Source organism: Mytilus trossulus, chromosome 3 (genome assembly GCF_036588685.1).
Source record: "Mytilus trossulus isolate FHL-02 chromosome 3, PNRI_Mtr1.1.1.hap1, whole genome shotgun sequence".
NCBI classification, from domain to species: Eukaryota; Metazoa; Mollusca; class Bivalvia; order Mytilida; family Mytilidae; genus Mytilus; species Mytilus trossulus.
The window spans coordinates 18524914-18542955 of record NC_086375.1 but is presented as its reverse complement, the minus strand read 5'-3'; the positions used below and the strand labels follow the sequence as shown (position 1 = coordinate 18542955).

General features: G+C 34.6%; 1 protein-coding gene across 1 annotated transcript; it reads left to right on the top strand.

Annotated features, from left to right (window-relative positions):
* Nucleotides 1–110: 110 nt before the first annotated feature.
* LOC134710321 (cyclin-dependent kinase inhibitor 3-like) lies at nt 111–16498 on the top strand. Its single transcript, XM_063570645.1, has 7 exons — nt 111–300; nt 3452–3507; nt 4446–4490; nt 4952–5174; nt 6377–6408; nt 13507–13610; nt 14084–16498. The coding sequence occupies exons 1-7, from the start codon at nt 188–190 to the stop codon at nt 14168–14170; spliced, it is 660 nt and encodes a 219-aa protein (XP_063426715.1). The 5' UTR covers nt 111–187; the 3' UTR covers nt 14171–16498.
* Nucleotides 16499–18042: the final 1544 nt, after the last annotated feature.

Sequence of the window (18042 nt, the reverse complement as noted above, 5' to 3'; positions counted from 1 at the left end):
TATTTCCAATTACTATTTATGATTTAAGTGAATCTTAAGCTAAACTAAATACTTGCGATATATAATTGAACTCGGAAGTACATGGCTACCTTTTGCCTTTTACAAGCGTCTCACAGACAAAAACACTAAAATGACCTAGAGCGGGAATTTCAAAACATTTAAACCTGTAACTTGTTATGCATTTTCTATGTCAAAACTAACAGAAACCATGAAAGTCAAAGAATCACAAAGTGCGTCAAATGTGGATTCGTCAGACGACGAACAAGGCGAATTCGATATGTCACCTTTGAAAGTTTCTTGGTATGCAGAATTTCTGTTTGATTCCATATCTATACAAGCCCCCCCCCCCAAAAAAAAATAAATAAAAAAATAAGGATACCCTTAAAGTTAACGACAGCTGAAATTACATGAAAACAATAAAGTATATTTGAAGCAGATGAGACTGACAGAAACAAAGTAAAGATACACTGTTCATTATCATTCATGCAGAGCGATGTCCTCATCAGGCTCATACTGCAAATTTATTTAAAGAGAACGACCCTTATTTAGTAAGAAACTGTAACTATTGACACATTTATAGACCATTGCATTTAAAAAAAAAAAGACAATCTCTCTTACTTGAAGACCATTACACTTCATCATGACCATGGCACTTTAGCGTCCCAGTCCTAAACTGTTATTACATGTAGTACATATTTCATTATCATATATACATTTTTATAAATTTACAGTGATTGTATGCTCCTACAAATAGAATACAGTGGTCTCGCTAGCCCAAAATAGAAGGGCGCTGCGCCCTGGGTGCCTTCATCCGCGCCCTTCTGCCCTGACGTCATTTTCCAAAATTATCTTGTGCCTTTTTGGTAAAATTTTGTTTCATCGATTTCTGATAAAAATATTATCTAGTATCAAAAAAAGGAATAAATTACCAATTGAATATATAATAACACAATAATGTTACCTTAAAGGTATTAAGTGTCTTTGAACATATTAAAAAAAATATATTGCAATTTCTACTTGACAATTATACTTTTAGCAACCCATGTTCTAAACATTGATAAATTAGTAATTAGACACTGTTCATATGATGTATTTAAAGCTGTAATTTCTATATAAAAAAACCAACTTATTCTTTGATAATGGGTAGAGTGAAGTTACACTGTCATGACTGTTAAAACATAATATGTTGATGAAGATGTACTTTATCATTCATAACTACATGAACAATGAAATAAAGACTATAGTTGAAAAGCATCTTTATTAAAAAAAAACAAACATATACAGTAAAAAACAAAGAGATTCGTTAACTCGTGATACACACAGAAACATAGACAAAAAAATGAGCAGTGCCTTTTCTTATCATAAAAAGTGCCCTGCCCTTCACTGGCACCCTGCCTCTTTTGATTTCTAGCTAGAGCACTGGAATAGCATCCTGTAATTTTATCTAAAGAGATAAGAAGATGATCAGTTCTCTACATTTAAAAATACTTTGTGTATTGCATTTATATATCCTTGTTTAATTCTTATGAAATCTCCTAAAACAATAGTTAGAGAAGGGGATAATGTGTCTGGTCAATGATACATGTACATGTGAAGGTAGTGTTGTTGTAGATGAATGAAGTTAAAGTACAGGTTTCAAAGAATGGTTTGGGAGGAAGTAGAGCCAACCCTCCCCTAACCTGGGACAGTGGTATAACAGTACAACATAAGAAACGAACTATGAAAATCAGTTGAAAAAGGCTTAACTCATCAGATGGACAAAAATACAAGTGGTTGTGGCCGGGTATACATTTGTATGTACATCTGACAACAAAAAAGCACAAGGAACAGATCTGAGAGCACTCACAGTTATCTGACAGCTAGTTTAAAGTCACTAACAACTAATAAAAAAATCATGCATCTAAGACTAAACATGTCATTATCAGAAAATGATATTTAAAACAAAACTTAATTTACATGTATCTTGATGGTAAATTTATTTTCTTGTCTTTAAATTAGTTTTCTTGCCTTTTTGTTGCTAAACAATTATTCTTGGAGCTTCTTGTCAGTAATTTGCGAGACCCAATGTTTGGAATAATTGTAAGGTGTACATGACTCAGACTGTCTGGCAGGTATTATCATTCAATTTATCTGACCTTGACCTCAATTTCATGGTTCATTTGTCAATGTTAATGTTTTGTGTTTTGGTCTGTTTTTTAAACACTAATAGCAATATGTCATTGTATGTCAACTTCCTTTGCTGTATCAGTATATAGAATGATTGTAAGGTATATGTCTGTCTGGCAGGTATAATCTGACCTTGACATTATTTCAGGGTTCATTGGTCAATGTTGTTTTTTGGTGTTTTAATCTGTTTTTCAATTACAAAAATGTACATGATTTACCATGATTACCAAAGCAATTGGTAAACTGTATTTGGTGTATGGAATAGTTGTAAGATGTACATGTCTGTTTAAATTGTGTTTGACAGGATTTTTCATGAATCTTTAAAAATTTCAAGTGTATTACTACACTCTCAGGACAAAATAAACTTTTTAAACTAAACCAGGACTAAATTTTATATATACAATGTACGCCAGACGCGTGTTTCGTCTACAAAAGACTCATCAGTGACGCTAAAAGTGAGTTCTCACTCAAAAAATGTCCTATCATTTCAACTAAAATCAATATTTTTCAAAAAAATATTACCAAGTATAAACTGTTTTCAGCAATTTTCATAAAATAGTAACCATAAGATGGAGAAAAGTCTGAAGTTTTATTGTTTATTTGACCATAATTTTCGTGGGGGTTTGTTTTCATTATCTAATGGGTTAAACACATATGCTAATTTTTTCGATTGATTTTAAATTGATTTCATAGCAAACTTTTCAAGAAATAATTTTCTTTGTGTTCACCTTGTCAGAAAATTAAAAGAAGCATGAATAATAGAATGGCACAATAAACAATAAAACTTAAAACATTTCTACATATTATGGTATTTATTTAATATAAATCAGTCATGTAGTTATTTGGTAATATTGTTTCTGATACTTGTAGTTAAACCATTATTTTCAAGGTTTTAACTTAAAATCAATGGCCAGCAAATAGATCAATAAAAAAGTCTATATACATAGTCATACATCTTTGTTATCATTGATCAACTTAAAATTTCATTAAAAGAACAAGTTGCATTTTATCTTAATCTCTGATACATGTATTTATTTTAAGTAAAAAGAATAGCTGTTATGATTGGTTTACAATATCATTTGAAAGTATACATTTTGCAGGGTTCAATTTGCCTCTTTTTGAAGTTTATTCAGTTAATACTAAGATTTAGTGGTACATGTGTATATAAGTAGTGAGAGCTAGATGTCAAAGACATTAAATATATTGTTTAGTTAAATAAAATTAAGTAAATCCGTTGTTTCAATGTGTTTTCATTAACATTATCATTCATGTCTGTTTTTTTCAGGTTAGATTTATCTTCATTAGGATGTGATGAACCTGTGGGGATTTGTGCATTGCCAGGTCAGGATTGTTATTATGTTTATCTTTTCATTGAAAGGGTTTAAAGTGTAAAATAAAAACTTATTTATAAAAACAGCCCCAAAAATATTTAAATACTACCTACAATACTCTATTAAAAAGTCTTCCATATTTCATAACAGAATATTAATACATTGGCACTCACACCACATCTTCCTATATCTATGTACAAGTACAAATGTACTATCAAAAACAAACAAAGGAGTATCAACAATACAAATGTCACTTTCTGTGACTTCATGCAGTTTCCAATTAAGGGCCCACAAGGAGCATATAGAGAAAACAAGTATATGAAAAAAGAACATTGATTAGCATAGATACATAGAATTTTAGAATTTTAGATATGAATCCTCTCTAATTCAAAAAAAGCCTGTGCCTTTCTACCAATCAAACAGCCTTTACCTTTTTAAAGTGATAGCAAAGCTTATTATGCTGTATAGAAGACACTTGTCTATTGTTTAAAATAGTATGTTGAATGTCAGCTTATTGTGTTGCTGGGATGCTGTCTCATTGATGTATACCCCCCATATACTTTTTTCAGTTATAACCCTGCACATGGTACATTGCAGGTGCACTCAACTCCAATCTTAATTGACAAGGACGGTCAGTTTTTCTGCTGAAGAGAAGTGGTTTTCTTGTGGCACTCAAACTGCCTCCACCAATAAAATCTGACCGTCAGGAAATAGCCAGTGGTTCTTGTGGCACTCAAACTGCCTCCACCAATAAAATCTGACCGTCAGGAAATAGCCAGTGGTTCTTGTGGCACTCAAACTGCCTCCACCAATAAAATCTGACCGTCAGGAAATAGCCAGTGGTGCTGAAATAGTCAAACATCAATCAATTAATCCTTTTCTCCATGTTCATTTTTATTTTCTTTGTATGCATAAGTTTTATACTAATTGTTTGTTTTAACATTTTAGGTTGCAGATTTAAAGACATATGGAGAAGTCTTGATAATGACTTAAGTATGCACAGTTTAATATAAAAAAAGGAATAAATAAAAACTTAAATAATATAAATATGGAACATACTGTTTTGTCAATGCCACAGGTCTACAAAGCAATATGACTATAGACAAGACTTACATATCTCCATAACAATCATTAAACATACTGAAAGAATGAAATATAAAACCTCTGAGGGAACGAAATTTGGCAAAAGATGTTTGAATAATATTATATTTTAATAAAAAAGTATCAAGTACAGCAAAATTTGTCTTAACAAATGTCTTCAGAATGTGTTACTTTCAGGGGGGAAGTGAATTTAATCAGCTAGTAACAAGCATACATTCTTTGAACTAATAAATGAAACCCCAACAATATGACAGTTTAAAAATATAAAGCCTGCTTCTAAAATTTTAAGCCTGATTTTGATAATATCTTACCCTCAGCATTTTTAAATTAAAACATATCTAAATATTTTTTAGAATGTCTAGTGTCAGAAGGTGTGAAGGATGTGTTTTGTTTGTGCAGTAAGGGTGAACTCAACAAGTATAGAGTGCCAAAGTTATTGGGAGAGCTTCAAGAGAATGACATTACTGTACATCATACACCTTTTCCTGATGGACTGGTACCTAGCACCAGTGAGCTGGTCAAAATCATTGATGACCTTCATGTTACACTCATGAAAAGAAGAAAAACTGTTATACAGTAAGTAAAGGTCACTTGAACCTTGGTTAAAAAAAAGAACACATGTTGAGTAATATACAGAACTGTAATGCCTAAAATATAAAACTAAAGACTGAGCAACCATAGGTCCACCATAAAACTGATTAATAGATATGGTCATGTCATGTTTGTTCAACTAGAACATTTTTGCAGTTTAAAACAAACAAACTACAGAAATATGTTTTTTAACAAAGAAACAGTTAAATGAAAAGGGTACACAAAAAGGAAACCAAAACCAAAATGTTAACATCAATTAAAAAAACACTTGTTAGATGATAACATCAAAACCACAAACAATAAGATCAATAAAATTCTCATTGTTTTTTAGGGTTGTTCCAAAATTTATCAGGTAGGGATACTGGGAGGCTCTCAAATCAATTAAATATGGTTGGTTGCATTTTGCTCAGAATTTTTCTAAAAATGATATGTCAGAAAGTGCCTCCAAATACATTTAATTCTGGAACAGCCCTTATATAGCTCAATATCCAAATATGCAGGTTAAAAATCTTTTTTTTTTAATTAGAAATAAAAATAAGGAGGTATGTTGTGATTGCCAATGAGACAGCTTTCCTTCAAAGTTCAAATAAAGTGGATGTAAGCAATTATAGGCAACCATTCTGTCTTCAGCAATGAGAAAAACCCATACTGTATAGTCAGCAATAAAACGCCTAGATATGAAAAATATGAAACAATTCAATTGCAAAAACTAGCGGCCTAATTTATAACCAAAACAATTACGAAACACAAATTTGACAAATGTAAACCATGACAATCACTATAAAAGTACAGTCTACTAATTTTGGACAGGCACATATTTCATATTATTTCTGAACACCTGTAAAAGCTATATAACACTACAAAATTTAGACAATATATGTTGTACAATATTATCAATTATATGAATAAGATGTATAGATAAACTGACATTTCAATGCAGAAGGCTGGATAGCAATTTTCTGGACTATGATATCAACCTAAATGGTAACATGGATTTTCCTGATAATGATAACATCTATTAAAATAAGATACACCCATCATTTGATAATTAATTTCTTAAATCTGCATCTATTAACTGAAGATTGAAGACCACATGATAAGAAATTAAAGATTCTCGTATACACCTTTACATGTATATTAAAAGACAGATTTTACACGACAATAATACTGTAGTAACTTTTTCTTAGCTGTTATGGAGGTCTTGGAAGATCAAGTTTCTGTAAGTACCAAATTATATGCTATTTGTCAATTTTTTTAATTTTAGTTTTGTGCACCAGTTGGACTGTTTTTGAATTATAGTTGTCTTATATGAAAAAAGAATAAAATGTTAGTTTAAAATAAAACAGGACAGCTGCTTAATCAGGTTGATTTTTATAATGATTCCAAAACAATATTTAAAAGCATTACAGTGTATTTTGTAAATCTGTAATTTTGTCAATTCACAAGTAAATTTCAGACATTGTGATCACAGATAATTAGAAAGTCTAGTGTATACTTGTGACGGTATTTATAGTATGTCATTTCATATAATACATTGATATAGGAAGATGTGGTGTGAGTGCCAATGAGACAACTCTCCATCCAAATAACAATTTAAAAAGTAAACCATTATAGGTTAAAGTACGGCCTTCAACATGGAGCCTTGGCTCACACTGAACAACAAGCTATAAAGGGCCCCAAAATTACTAGTGTAAAACCATTCAAACGGGAAAACCAACAGTCTAATCTATATAAACAAAACGAGAAACGAGAAACACGTATATATTACATAAACAAACGACAACTACTGTACATCAGATTCCTGACTTAGGACAGGTGCAAACATTTGCAGCGGGATTAAACGTTTTAATGGATCCAAACCTTCTCCCTTTTTCTGAAACAATAGCATAACATCACAACATAGAAAAACATACGATAAAATATCAATTGGCAGACTTAACTCAATAAAAAAACGTATGATTACACAATGAACGAATAAATTTGATCTGCGATATCTGAATACAAATGCACAGTTAATAAAATATTAGAGACCAACATTCATGACCTAAAAGCTAACAAACAAATTCAAACACACTGAGAAATATTTAACCAATCAATGTTCACTTTAGAAAAAAAACGCGTTTTTTTATAATCTTGAAGTTTATACAAATGTTGTAAAAATAAGTGAAAAATTGAAGATATTACAAATAATCAAAGCTGGTGTACAGACAAGATCCATATAAATAAAAAATAACAAAAAAGCATTACAAACAGTATCAACAGGTCGAATCAACAAGAAAATACGATTTGAGAGTACTCGCAGTTACTGACTTTTTTTTTACATGTTTGTTTCAGAAGAATCCCTCATTTTGATCGGATAACAACGCTTGTGCGTCATACTAAAATTCATCTTCATATCCCAATGAAATTTAAAATTCATGATGACAGGCTCTATCACAAAAATGTGCACAGTTTATTGAAAAAGATAAATGATACAAATCGATTTATCATTATCATAGAGAAAATTATTCCTTGAATGCCAACATACTTTGATCTACCAACAATTTACCTGTAAAATTATGTTGGCATTCCAGGAATAGGTGCAGATAGTTATCAAAACAAAAGTGCATGCTTATCAAAACAATCATACAAACAGAAAGGTAAATTAGGTTCATTCTCATTTATCCAACTTTTTAAAATGTTAGGTTGTAAAGTTAAAAAAAAAAGTTGGATAGATGAGATCATCCACAAAGCTTTGTAAGGAGTACAACTTGTAAAAAAATAGGTGGGCATACTCTGGACTAGTCTTTGGGAGTGGTTGTCCTAGTCTCTGTTACTCAGTTTCACTAATTCGTCTTCATAGATTGTTGATACTAGAGTGCTTTCAACAAGACATCTTTGTTTCGCTCTTTTGAGTACTTGATCAAAATTGAGTTGAACTGGATCTGACAGATATTTATGTTGATCTCTGGTATTCTATTGAGTGTGTTGATGGAAGCTGTGCAGTCAGACTTTACACATCTCCAGTAGCATCTGTCTCCCTGTTTAGTCTTTACACATCTCCAGTAGCATCTGTCTCCCTGTTTAGTCTTTACACATCTCCAGTAGCAACTGTCTCCCTGTTTATTCTTTACACATCTCCAGTAGCATCTGTCTCCTCGTTTAGTCTTTACACATCTCCAGTAGCATCTGTCTCCCTGTTTAGTCTTTACACATCTCCAGTAGCATCTGTCTCCCTGTTTAGTCTTTACACATCTCCAGTAGCATCTGTCTCCTTGCTTAGTCTTTACACATCTCCAGTAGCATCTGTCTCCCTGTTTAGTCTTTACACATCTCCAGTAGCATCTGTCTCCTTGCTTAGTCTTTACACATCTCCAGTAGCATCTGTCTCCTTGCTTAGTCTTTACACATCTCCAGTAGCATCTGTCTCCCTGTTTAGTCTTTACACATCTCCAGTAGCATCTGTCTCCTCGTTTAGTCTTTACACATCTCCAGTAGCATCTGTCTCCCTGTTTAGTCTTTACACATCTCCAGTAGCATCTGTCTCCCTGTTAAGTGTTTACACATCTCTAGTAGCATCTGTCTCCTTGTTTAGTCTTTACACATCTCCAGTAGCATCTGTCTCCTCGTTTAGTCTTTACACATCTCCAGTAGCATCTGTCTCCCTGTTTAGTCTTTACACATCTCCAGTAGCATATGTCTCCTCGCTTAGTCTTTACACATCTCCAGTAGCATCTGTCTCCCTGTTTAGTCTTTACACTTCTCCAGTAGCATCTGTCTCCTCGTTTAGTCTTTACACATCTCCAGTAGCATCTGTCTCCTCGCTTAGTCTTTACACATCTCCAGTAGCATCTGTCTCCCTGTTTAGTCTTTACACATCTCCAGTAGCATCTGTCTCCTCGTTTAGTCTTTACACATCTCCAGTAGCATCTGTCTCCCAGTTTAGTCTTTACACATCTCCAGTAGCATCTGTCTCCTCGTTTAGTCTTTACACATCTCCAGTAGCATCTGTCTCCTCGTTTAGTCTTTACACATCTCTAGTAGCATCTGTCACCTCATTTAGTCTTTACACATCTCCAGTAGCATCTGTCTCCCTGTTTAGTCTTTAAACTTCTCCAGTAGCATATGTCTCCCTGTTTAGTCTTTACACATCTCCAGTAGCATCTGTCTCCTCAATTAGTCTTTACACATCTCTAGTAGCATCTGTCTCCTCGTTCAGTCTTTACACATCTCCAGTAGCATCTGTCTCCCTGTTTAGTCTTTACACTTCTCCAGTAGCATATGTCTCCTCGCTTAGTCTTTACACATCTCCAGTAGCATCTGTCTCCCTGTTTAGTCTTTACACATCTCCAGTAGCATATGTCTCCTTGCTTAGTCTTTACACATCTCCAGTAGCATCTGTCTCCCCTTTAAGTCTTTACACATCTCCAGTAGCATCTGTCTCCCTGTTTAGTCTTTACACATCTCCAGTAGCATCTGTCTCCCTGTTTAGTCTTTACACATCTCCAGTAGCATATGTCTCCTCGTTTAGTCTTTACACATCTCCAGTAGCATCTGTCTCCCAGTTTAGTCTTTACACATCTCTAGTAGCATCTGTCTCCTTGTTTTGTCTTTACACATCTGCAGTAGCATCTGTCTCCCTGTTTAGTCTTTACACATCTCCAGTAGCATCTGTCTCCCTGTTTAGTCTTTACACATCTCCAGTAGCATATGTCTCCTCGCTTAGTCTTTACACATCTCCAGTAGCATCTGTCTCCCCTTTAAGTCTTTACACATCTCCAGTAGCATCTGTCTCCCTGTTTAGTCTTTACACATCTCCAGTAGCATCTGTCTCCCTGTTTAGTCTTTACACATCTCCAGTAGCATCTGTCTCCTTGTTTAGTCTTTACACATCTCCAGTAGCATCTGTCTCCTCGTTTAGTCTTTACACATCTCCAGTAGCATCTGTCTCCCTGTTTAGTCTTTACACATCTCCAGTAGCATCTGTCTCCCTGTTTAGTCTTTACACATCTTTAGTAGCATCTGTCTCCTTGTTTAGTCTTTACACATCTCCAGTAGCATCTGTCTCCTTGTTTAGTCTTTACACATCTCCAGTAGCATCTGTCTCCCTGTTTAGTCTTTACACATCTCCAGTAGCATCTGTCTCCCTGTTTAGTCTTTACACATCTCCAGTAGCATCTGTCTCCTTGTTTAGTCTTTACACATCTCTAGTAGCATCTGTCTCCCTGTTTAGTCTTTACATCTCCAGTAGCATCTGTCTCCCTGTTTAGTCTTTACACATCTCTAGTAGCATCTGTCTCCCTGTTTAGTCTTTACACATCTCCAGTAGCATCTGTCTCCCTGTTTAGTCTTTACACATCTCCAGTAGCATCTGTCTCCTCGCTTAGTCTTTACACATCTCCAGTAGCATCTGTCTCCCTGTTTAGTCTTTACACATCTCCAGTAGCATCTGTCTCCCTGTTTAGTCTTTACACATCTCCAGTAGCATCTGTCTCCTCGCTTAGTCTTTACACATCTCCAGTAGCATATGTCTCCCTGTTTAGTCTTTACACATCTCCAGTAGCATATGTCTCCTTGCTTAGTCTTTACACATCTCCAGTAGCATCTGTCTCCCCTTTAAGTCTTTACACATCTCCAGTAGCATCTGTTTCCCTGTTTAGTCTTTACACATCTCCAGTAGCATCTGTCTCCCTGTTTAGTCTTTACACATCTCCAGTAGCATATGTCTCCTCGTTTAGTCTTTACACATCTCCAGTAGCATCTGTCTCCCAGTTTAGTCTTTACACATCTCTAGTAGCATCTGTCTCCTTGTTTTGTCTTTACACATCTGCAGTAGCATCTGTCTCCCTGTTTAGTCTTTACACATCTCCAGTAGCATCTGTCTCCCTGTTTAGTCTTTACACATCTCCAGTAGCATATGTCTCCTCGCTTAGTCTTTACACATCTCCAGTAGCATCTGTCTCCCCTTTAAGTCTTTACACATCTCCAGTAGCATCTGTCTCCCTGTTTAGTCTTTACACATCTCCAGTAGCATCTGTCTCCCTGTTTAGTCTTTACACATCTCCAGTAGCATCTGTCTCCTTGTTTAGTCTTTACACATCTCCAGTAGCATCTGTCTCCTCGTTTAGTCTTTACACATCTCCAGTAGCATCTGTCTCCCTGTTTAGTCTTTACACATCTCCAGTAGCATCTGTCTCCCTGTTTAGTCTTTACACATCTTTAGTAGCATCTGTCTCCTTGTTTAGTCTTTACACATCTCCAGTAGCATCTGTCTCCTTGTTTAGTCTTTACACATCTCCAGTAGCATCTGTCTCCCTGTTTAGTCTTTACACATCTCCAGTAGCATCTGTCTCCCTGTTTAGTCTTTACACATCTCCAGTAGCATCTGTCTCCTTGTTTAGTCTTTACACATCTCTAGTAGCATCTGTCTCCCTGTTTAGTCTTTACACATCTCCAGTAGCATCTGTCTCCCTGTTTAGTCTTTACACATCTCTAGTAGCATCTGTCTCCCTGTTTAGTCTTTACACATCTCCAGTAGCATCTGTCTCCCTGTTTAGTCTTTACACATCTCCAGTAGCATCTGTCTCCTCGCTTAGTCTTTACACATCTCCAGTAGCATCTGTCTCCCTGTTTAGTCTTTACACATCTCCAGTAGCATCTGTCTCCCTGTTTAGTCTTTACACATCTCCAGTAGCATCTGTCTCCTCGCTTAGTCTTTACACATCTCCAGTAGCATATGTCTCCCTGTTTAGTCTTTACACATCTCCAGTAGCATCTGTCTCCCTGTTTAGTCTTTACACATCTCCAGTAGCATCTGTCTCCCTGTTTAGTCTTTACACATCTCTAGTAGCATCTGTCTCCCTGTTTAGTCTTTACACATCTCCAGTAGCATCTGTCTCCCTGTTTAGTCTTTACACATCTCCAGTAGCATCTGTCTCCTCGCTTAGTCTTTACACATTTCCAGTAGCATCTGTCTCCCTGTTTAGTCTTTACACATCTCCAGTAGCATCTGTCTCCCTGTTTAGTCTTTACACATCTCCAGTAGCATCTGTCTCCCTGTTTAGTCTTTACACATCTCCAGTAGCATCTGTCTCCTCGCTTAGTCTTTACACATTTCCAGTAGCATCTGTCTCCCTGTTTAGTCTTTACACATCTCCAGTAGCATCAGTCTCCCTGTTTAGTCTTTACACATCTCCAGTAGCATCTGTCTCCTCGCTTAGTCTTTACACATCTCCAGTAGCATCTGTCTCCCTGTTTAGTCTTTACACATCTCCAGTAGCATCTGTCTCCCTGTTTAGTCTTTACACATCTCCAGTAGCATCTGTCTCCCTGTTTAGTCTTTACACATCTCCAGTAGCATCTGTCTCCTCGCTTAGTCTTTACACATCCCCAGTAGCATGTGTCTCCCTGTTTAGTCTTTACACATCTCCATTAGCATCTGTCTCCCTGTTTAGTCTTTACACATCTTAAGTAGCATCTGTCTCCTCGTTTAGTCTTTATACATCTCTAGTAGCATCTGTCTCCCTGTTTAGTCTTTACACATCTCCAGTAGCATCTGTCTCCCTGTTTAGTCTTTACACATCTCCAGTAGCATCTGTCTCCTCGCTTAGTCTTTACACATCCCCAGTAGCATGTGTCTCCCTGTTTAGTCTTTACACATCTCCAGTAGCATCTGTCTCCCTGTTTAGTCTTTACACATCTCAAGTAGCATCTGTCTCCTCGTTTAGTCTTTATACATCTCTAGTAGCATCTGTCTCCCTGTTTAGTCTTTACACATCTCCAGTAGCATCTGTCTCCTCGTTTAGTCTTTAAACATCTCCAGAAGCATCTGTCTTTTCGTTTAGTCTTTACACATCTCCAGTAGCATCTGTCTCCTCGTTTAGTCTTTACACATTTCTAGTAGCATCTGTCTCCTTGTTTAGTCTTTACACATCTCCAGTAGCATCTGTCTCCCTGTTTAGTCTTTACACATCTCCAGTAGCATCTGTCTCCCTGTTTAGTCTTTACACATCTCCAGTAGCATCTGTCTCCCTGTTTAGTCTTTACACATCTCTTTTAGCAACTGTCTCCCTGTTTAGTCTTTACTCTGTATTTATACTTGTAGTTATTGTAGACCAAGTTTTCTTTGCCAAGACGATTCTTAAACTGTGCATTATACTTGAAAAGTTAATGACACAACTTGCCTATCCTCAGCCCATATGTGCACATCATTGACTTTTTAGTTTGAAATAATTGTATCGAGTTAGATTCATTAGTATTTCTTATATATTTTATGTAATTACACCCCAATGAATTTACTAAAATAAGCATTCAATTCTTAAGTACACTTTAATTTCAGTGGCTGCAGCATTGATGATGAAACTTGATTCTTCACTAGAAGCAGACAAATCAATAGAGATAATGAGAGAATTAAGAGGTCCAGCAGCCGTACAATCTGTCAAGGTATGTATTCTATATCCATTCAGCATTGATTCCTCACTAAAGCCAGACAAAGCATTGAAGATAACGAGGGAATTAAAAATTAAAAATTAGCCAAATGTGTACAAAAAGTGAGATGCCATAAAAATATATAAATGCATATAAAAACAATCACCACCATTTATATTTTCCTTAAATTGCAAACAATACAAACGTATAATTATCAGGTCATTCGAAATTTTGACCCTTTTTATGGTTCAAAGTGATTGCAACAAAAAAACAGGTGAAATGTATAAAAGTTGTAGCTTACTGGTAGTCAAACAGACGATATATGTAGAACAAATATCTTTAGTGGTACACTTTACCCATATCATCAACATTAACTAGTATTCAACAAATAATGACGAACTTGTGTTGTTTCATTGTTTTAAGAGTCCTACATTTCAATATATAAAACTTGATTTATATAATTATTTATGATTGTTTTATCATTTCAGCAATACAATTGTCTACATGATCTTCGACAACAGATAGCAGACCATGAAGCAAAAATGGACGAATCAAAAAGATCATTATCTAGATGACTTTGTAATATTGATTTATTCCAAGCATGAACCAAACTCTCTTTATCTAAATGATATACTTGTGACTGTTTTAGTTTCCTAAAGGTGGTTGAGAATGTCTATGAGATGGATGCTGGCTACAACTTCTGTGTCATTAGCCATTTTATAAGCTCAAGTTCAGCTGTCAGATACTGAGGGACTTTCAATATAACTGTAACTTGGTATCAGGGTACATAAAATGCATATTTTCAATTTTAAAAAGCCAAAATATCACAAAACAACTGATTTTAGTAGGTTCATGTCATTTTAGAATTTCAAAATCATTTTTCTTTTAAAAAGAATATTCTCTTTTTAATCCTTATTTCAAACAGCTATTTACAGGACGTATTATGGTATACCGTCAATATGTTGTACAACAACTCAAAAAACACTTTAATGTGGCATCATTGTTCAGTCAAAATTCATTTTACTGGATATTTAATTATCTTATTTTTGACTTTTTCCTCACTAAAATTGAATCCTAGTTGGACTGCTTTATTATAAGGTTTATCAAGCTAATTTATTGACAATTCAGAATCTGCATTGTAGATTTCTATTTTTATGCCCCATAAAACTTGAAACTCAGTACACATGTTCCTTGTAATATGATCTTTTTTTTATTTTAATGCCAAATTAGAGATTTCCCCCCATTTTCACATTTTTTAGAAAATGATAGTAGGGGTGGGGCATCTGTGCACTGAGGACACATTCTTGTATATTATCATTTTTCATATTAATTATGTAATTCAGTGTGTTAATTAAAAAAAAGAATTTAATGTAAGCATGGCTTGATGAGAATTTAGATCTATTATCTGTTGATTGTACTTACAAAACAGTTACTGCTAATATGCAATGTTTGTATAGCCAGTCACTCAGTTGTTATCCATTGTTAGTAAGTTTTTTGTTGTTTGTTTTTTTCTTGTTATGGTTATACAAGTATATAAATATGTAATTGTTATGAGTGGAAAGAGTTGTCTGGCGTCAGGCGTTAACTTTTACAAAAATCTTCTCCTCTGAAACTACTGGACCAAATTAAACCAAACTTGGCCACAATCATCATTGATGTATCTAGTTTAAAGTTTGTGTTTTTTGACCCGGCCAACTCGTGAAATTGTTTATCAGGTCAAGATCTATCTGCCCTGAAATTTTCAGATGAATCAGACAACCCATTGTTGGGTTGCTGCCCCTAAATTGGTAATTTTGAGGAAATTTTACTGTTTTTGGTTATTATCTTGAATATTATTATAGATGGAGATAAACTGTAAACAGCAATAATGTTCAGCAAAGTAAGATTTACAAATAAGTCAATAAGACCGAAACGGTCAGTTGACCCCTTTAGGAGTTATTGCCCTTTATAGTCAATTTTTAACCATTTTTCGTAAATATCCATGATCTTTTACAAAAATCTTCTCCTCTGAAACTACCGGGCCAAATTAATCCAAACTTGGCCACAATCATCATTGATGTATTTTGTATAAAAACTGTGTTTTTTTACCCGGCCAACCAACCAAGATAGCCGCCACGGCTTAAAATAGAACATGGAGGTTAAATGCAGTTTTTGGTTATTACTCAAAAACCAAAGCATTTAGATCAAATCTGACAAGGTGTAAAATTGTTTATCTGGTCAAGATCTATCTGCCCTGAAATTTTAAGATGAATGGGACAACTCATTGTTAGAGTGCTGCCACTAAATTGGTAATTTGAAGGAAATTTTGCCGTTTTTTGTTATTATCTTGAATATAATTAAAGATGGAGATCAGCTGTAAACAGCAATAATGTACAGCAATTTAAGACTCAAAAATAAGTTAAAATGACCAAAATGGTCAATTGACCCCCTAAGAAGTTATTGTCCTTTATAATCAATTTTTAACAATTTTCATAAAATTTGTAAATTTTTACCAACATTTTCCACTGAAACTACACGGACAAGTTCATTATAGATAGAGATAATTGTAAGCAGCAAGAATTTTCAGTAAAGTAAGATGTACAAACACATCACAATCACCTAAACACAATTTTGTCATGAACTGTCTGCTTCCTTTGTTTAATTCACATATACCAAGGTGAGCGACACAGGCTCTTTAGAGCCTCTAGTTTTGATACTCTATAATTATACAGTTTATGTTCAATGTATTCTTCATTTTTATTGAATGAGAAAGGTCTTCATTTGATCTCTTGTGTAGAGTTGTCTCATTGGCAAACATACCACATCTTCTTATTTTTGTATTCAAATGTATTTGTATGTGGAAAAATTTTCAGCTCATATCTATTTTATTACCATGAAAATTATTAAAAAAAATTGATGAGATATATTTTGTAGACTTTATGAATACAATTATTTACAGGTGCAACTTTATCAAGCATACATGGAATTTTAGGAACAGTAAACAGGTACTATTTCATGGTCAATGGACTCAGTATTTTATTGATAAATAGACTTAAAATTGAGAATGGAAATGGGGAATGTGTCAAAGAGACAACAACCCGACCATAGAAAAAAACAACAGCAGAAGGTCACCAACAGGTCTTCAATGTAGCAAGAAATTCCCTCACCTGGAGGCGTCCTTCAGCTGGCCCCTAAACAAATATATACTAGATCAGTGATAATAAACGCCATACTAATTTCCAAATTGTACACAAGAAACTAAAATTAAAATAATACAAGACTAACAAAGGCCAGAGGCTCCTGACTTGGGACAGGCGCAAAAATGCGGCGGGGTTAAACATGTTAATTGTTTGTGAGATCTCAACCCTCCCCTTATACCTCTAGCTAATGTAGAATTGTAAACGCATAACACTTCACCTGGCCTACGAGAGCTTCTTAAGTTCCCCTCTTTCTATCAGTTTTTGTCACTGAGAGCTTGACATAGGTATAGTGATCCGCCAGTTGAATTCTGAAAACTTTATATTTTAGAAGGTGGAAGACCTGAATGCTTCATACTTTGTATATAGATGCCTTTTGTATATGATTTTTAAAAGAAGTTTCCATCTATCTCATGGCCATTGTCCATGACCTCATTTTCATGGTTAAGTGACTTCTTGAAAAAAAAGTGTTTGTAATAATAATTTCTCTATTATAAAGAGTAATAGGATAACTGTTTTAAGTATGTGCATACCTTGCAAGGTCATCATGCCGATCAGACAGTTTTCACTTGGCCTCAAACTAATTTCATGGATCAGTGAACAAGGTTAAGTTTTGGTGGTCAAGTCCATATCTTAGATACTGTAAGCAATAGGTCTTGTTTATTTGGTGTATAGAAGGATTGTAAGGTGAACGTGACCAACTGGCAAGTTTTCCTGACCTTGACCTCATTTTCATGGTTCAGTGGTCAAAGTTAAGTTTTTAAGTTTAGGTATTTTTTACAAATACTATATGCAATATGGTTCGGGACCTCAATTGTGGTCCCCTTTTTTAGTTGTCCACAAATGTAGTCCCTATTGTGGACAGTGTGTTACTTGCCAATTTTTTGTATACCCCTTCCAAATGTATTTCTCTATGTTTTATGACTCAAATAGCAAGTCAAGGAATGAAATGACACTGTCAAATAATTTGGGTCATGAATTTTAAAGTAAAGTAGTGATTTGGTAAGTTGAAAAAGGTTAAAAATTAGCACTTATGAAGCTGTCAAAAGATTTCAAGACCCCCTTAACATAAAAGTGTCCATATTTTGAGTCAAAAAAGTTTTCTATAGTTTTGATATAACTCGTCCCAAAAGTAGTACAACACACTGTAAAAATTTTATTGAGAAAGTGCAGGTGGGATATTTTTAATTTGCATTTATTGTCTTAAAGAAATGCACTACGAAATAATTGTGGTCTTGGACCATATGTCTACTATATTCGGTGTATAGAAA

Excerpts from the sequence above, each read along its gene's own strand:
- LOC134710321 (XM_063570645.1), top strand. The coding sequence starts at position 188 with ATGTCAAAACTAACAGAAACCATGAAAGTCAAAGAATCACAAAGTGCG. Across the intron at positions 301-3,451 it reads TCACCTTTGAAAGTTTCTTG|GTTAGATTTATCTTCATTAG; the intron begins GTATGCAGAATT and ends TGTTTTTTTCAG. Across the intron at positions 5,175-6,376 it reads AGAAGAAAAACTGTTATACA|CTGTTATGGAGGTCTTGGAA; the intron begins GTAAGTAAAGGT and ends ACTTTTTCTTAG.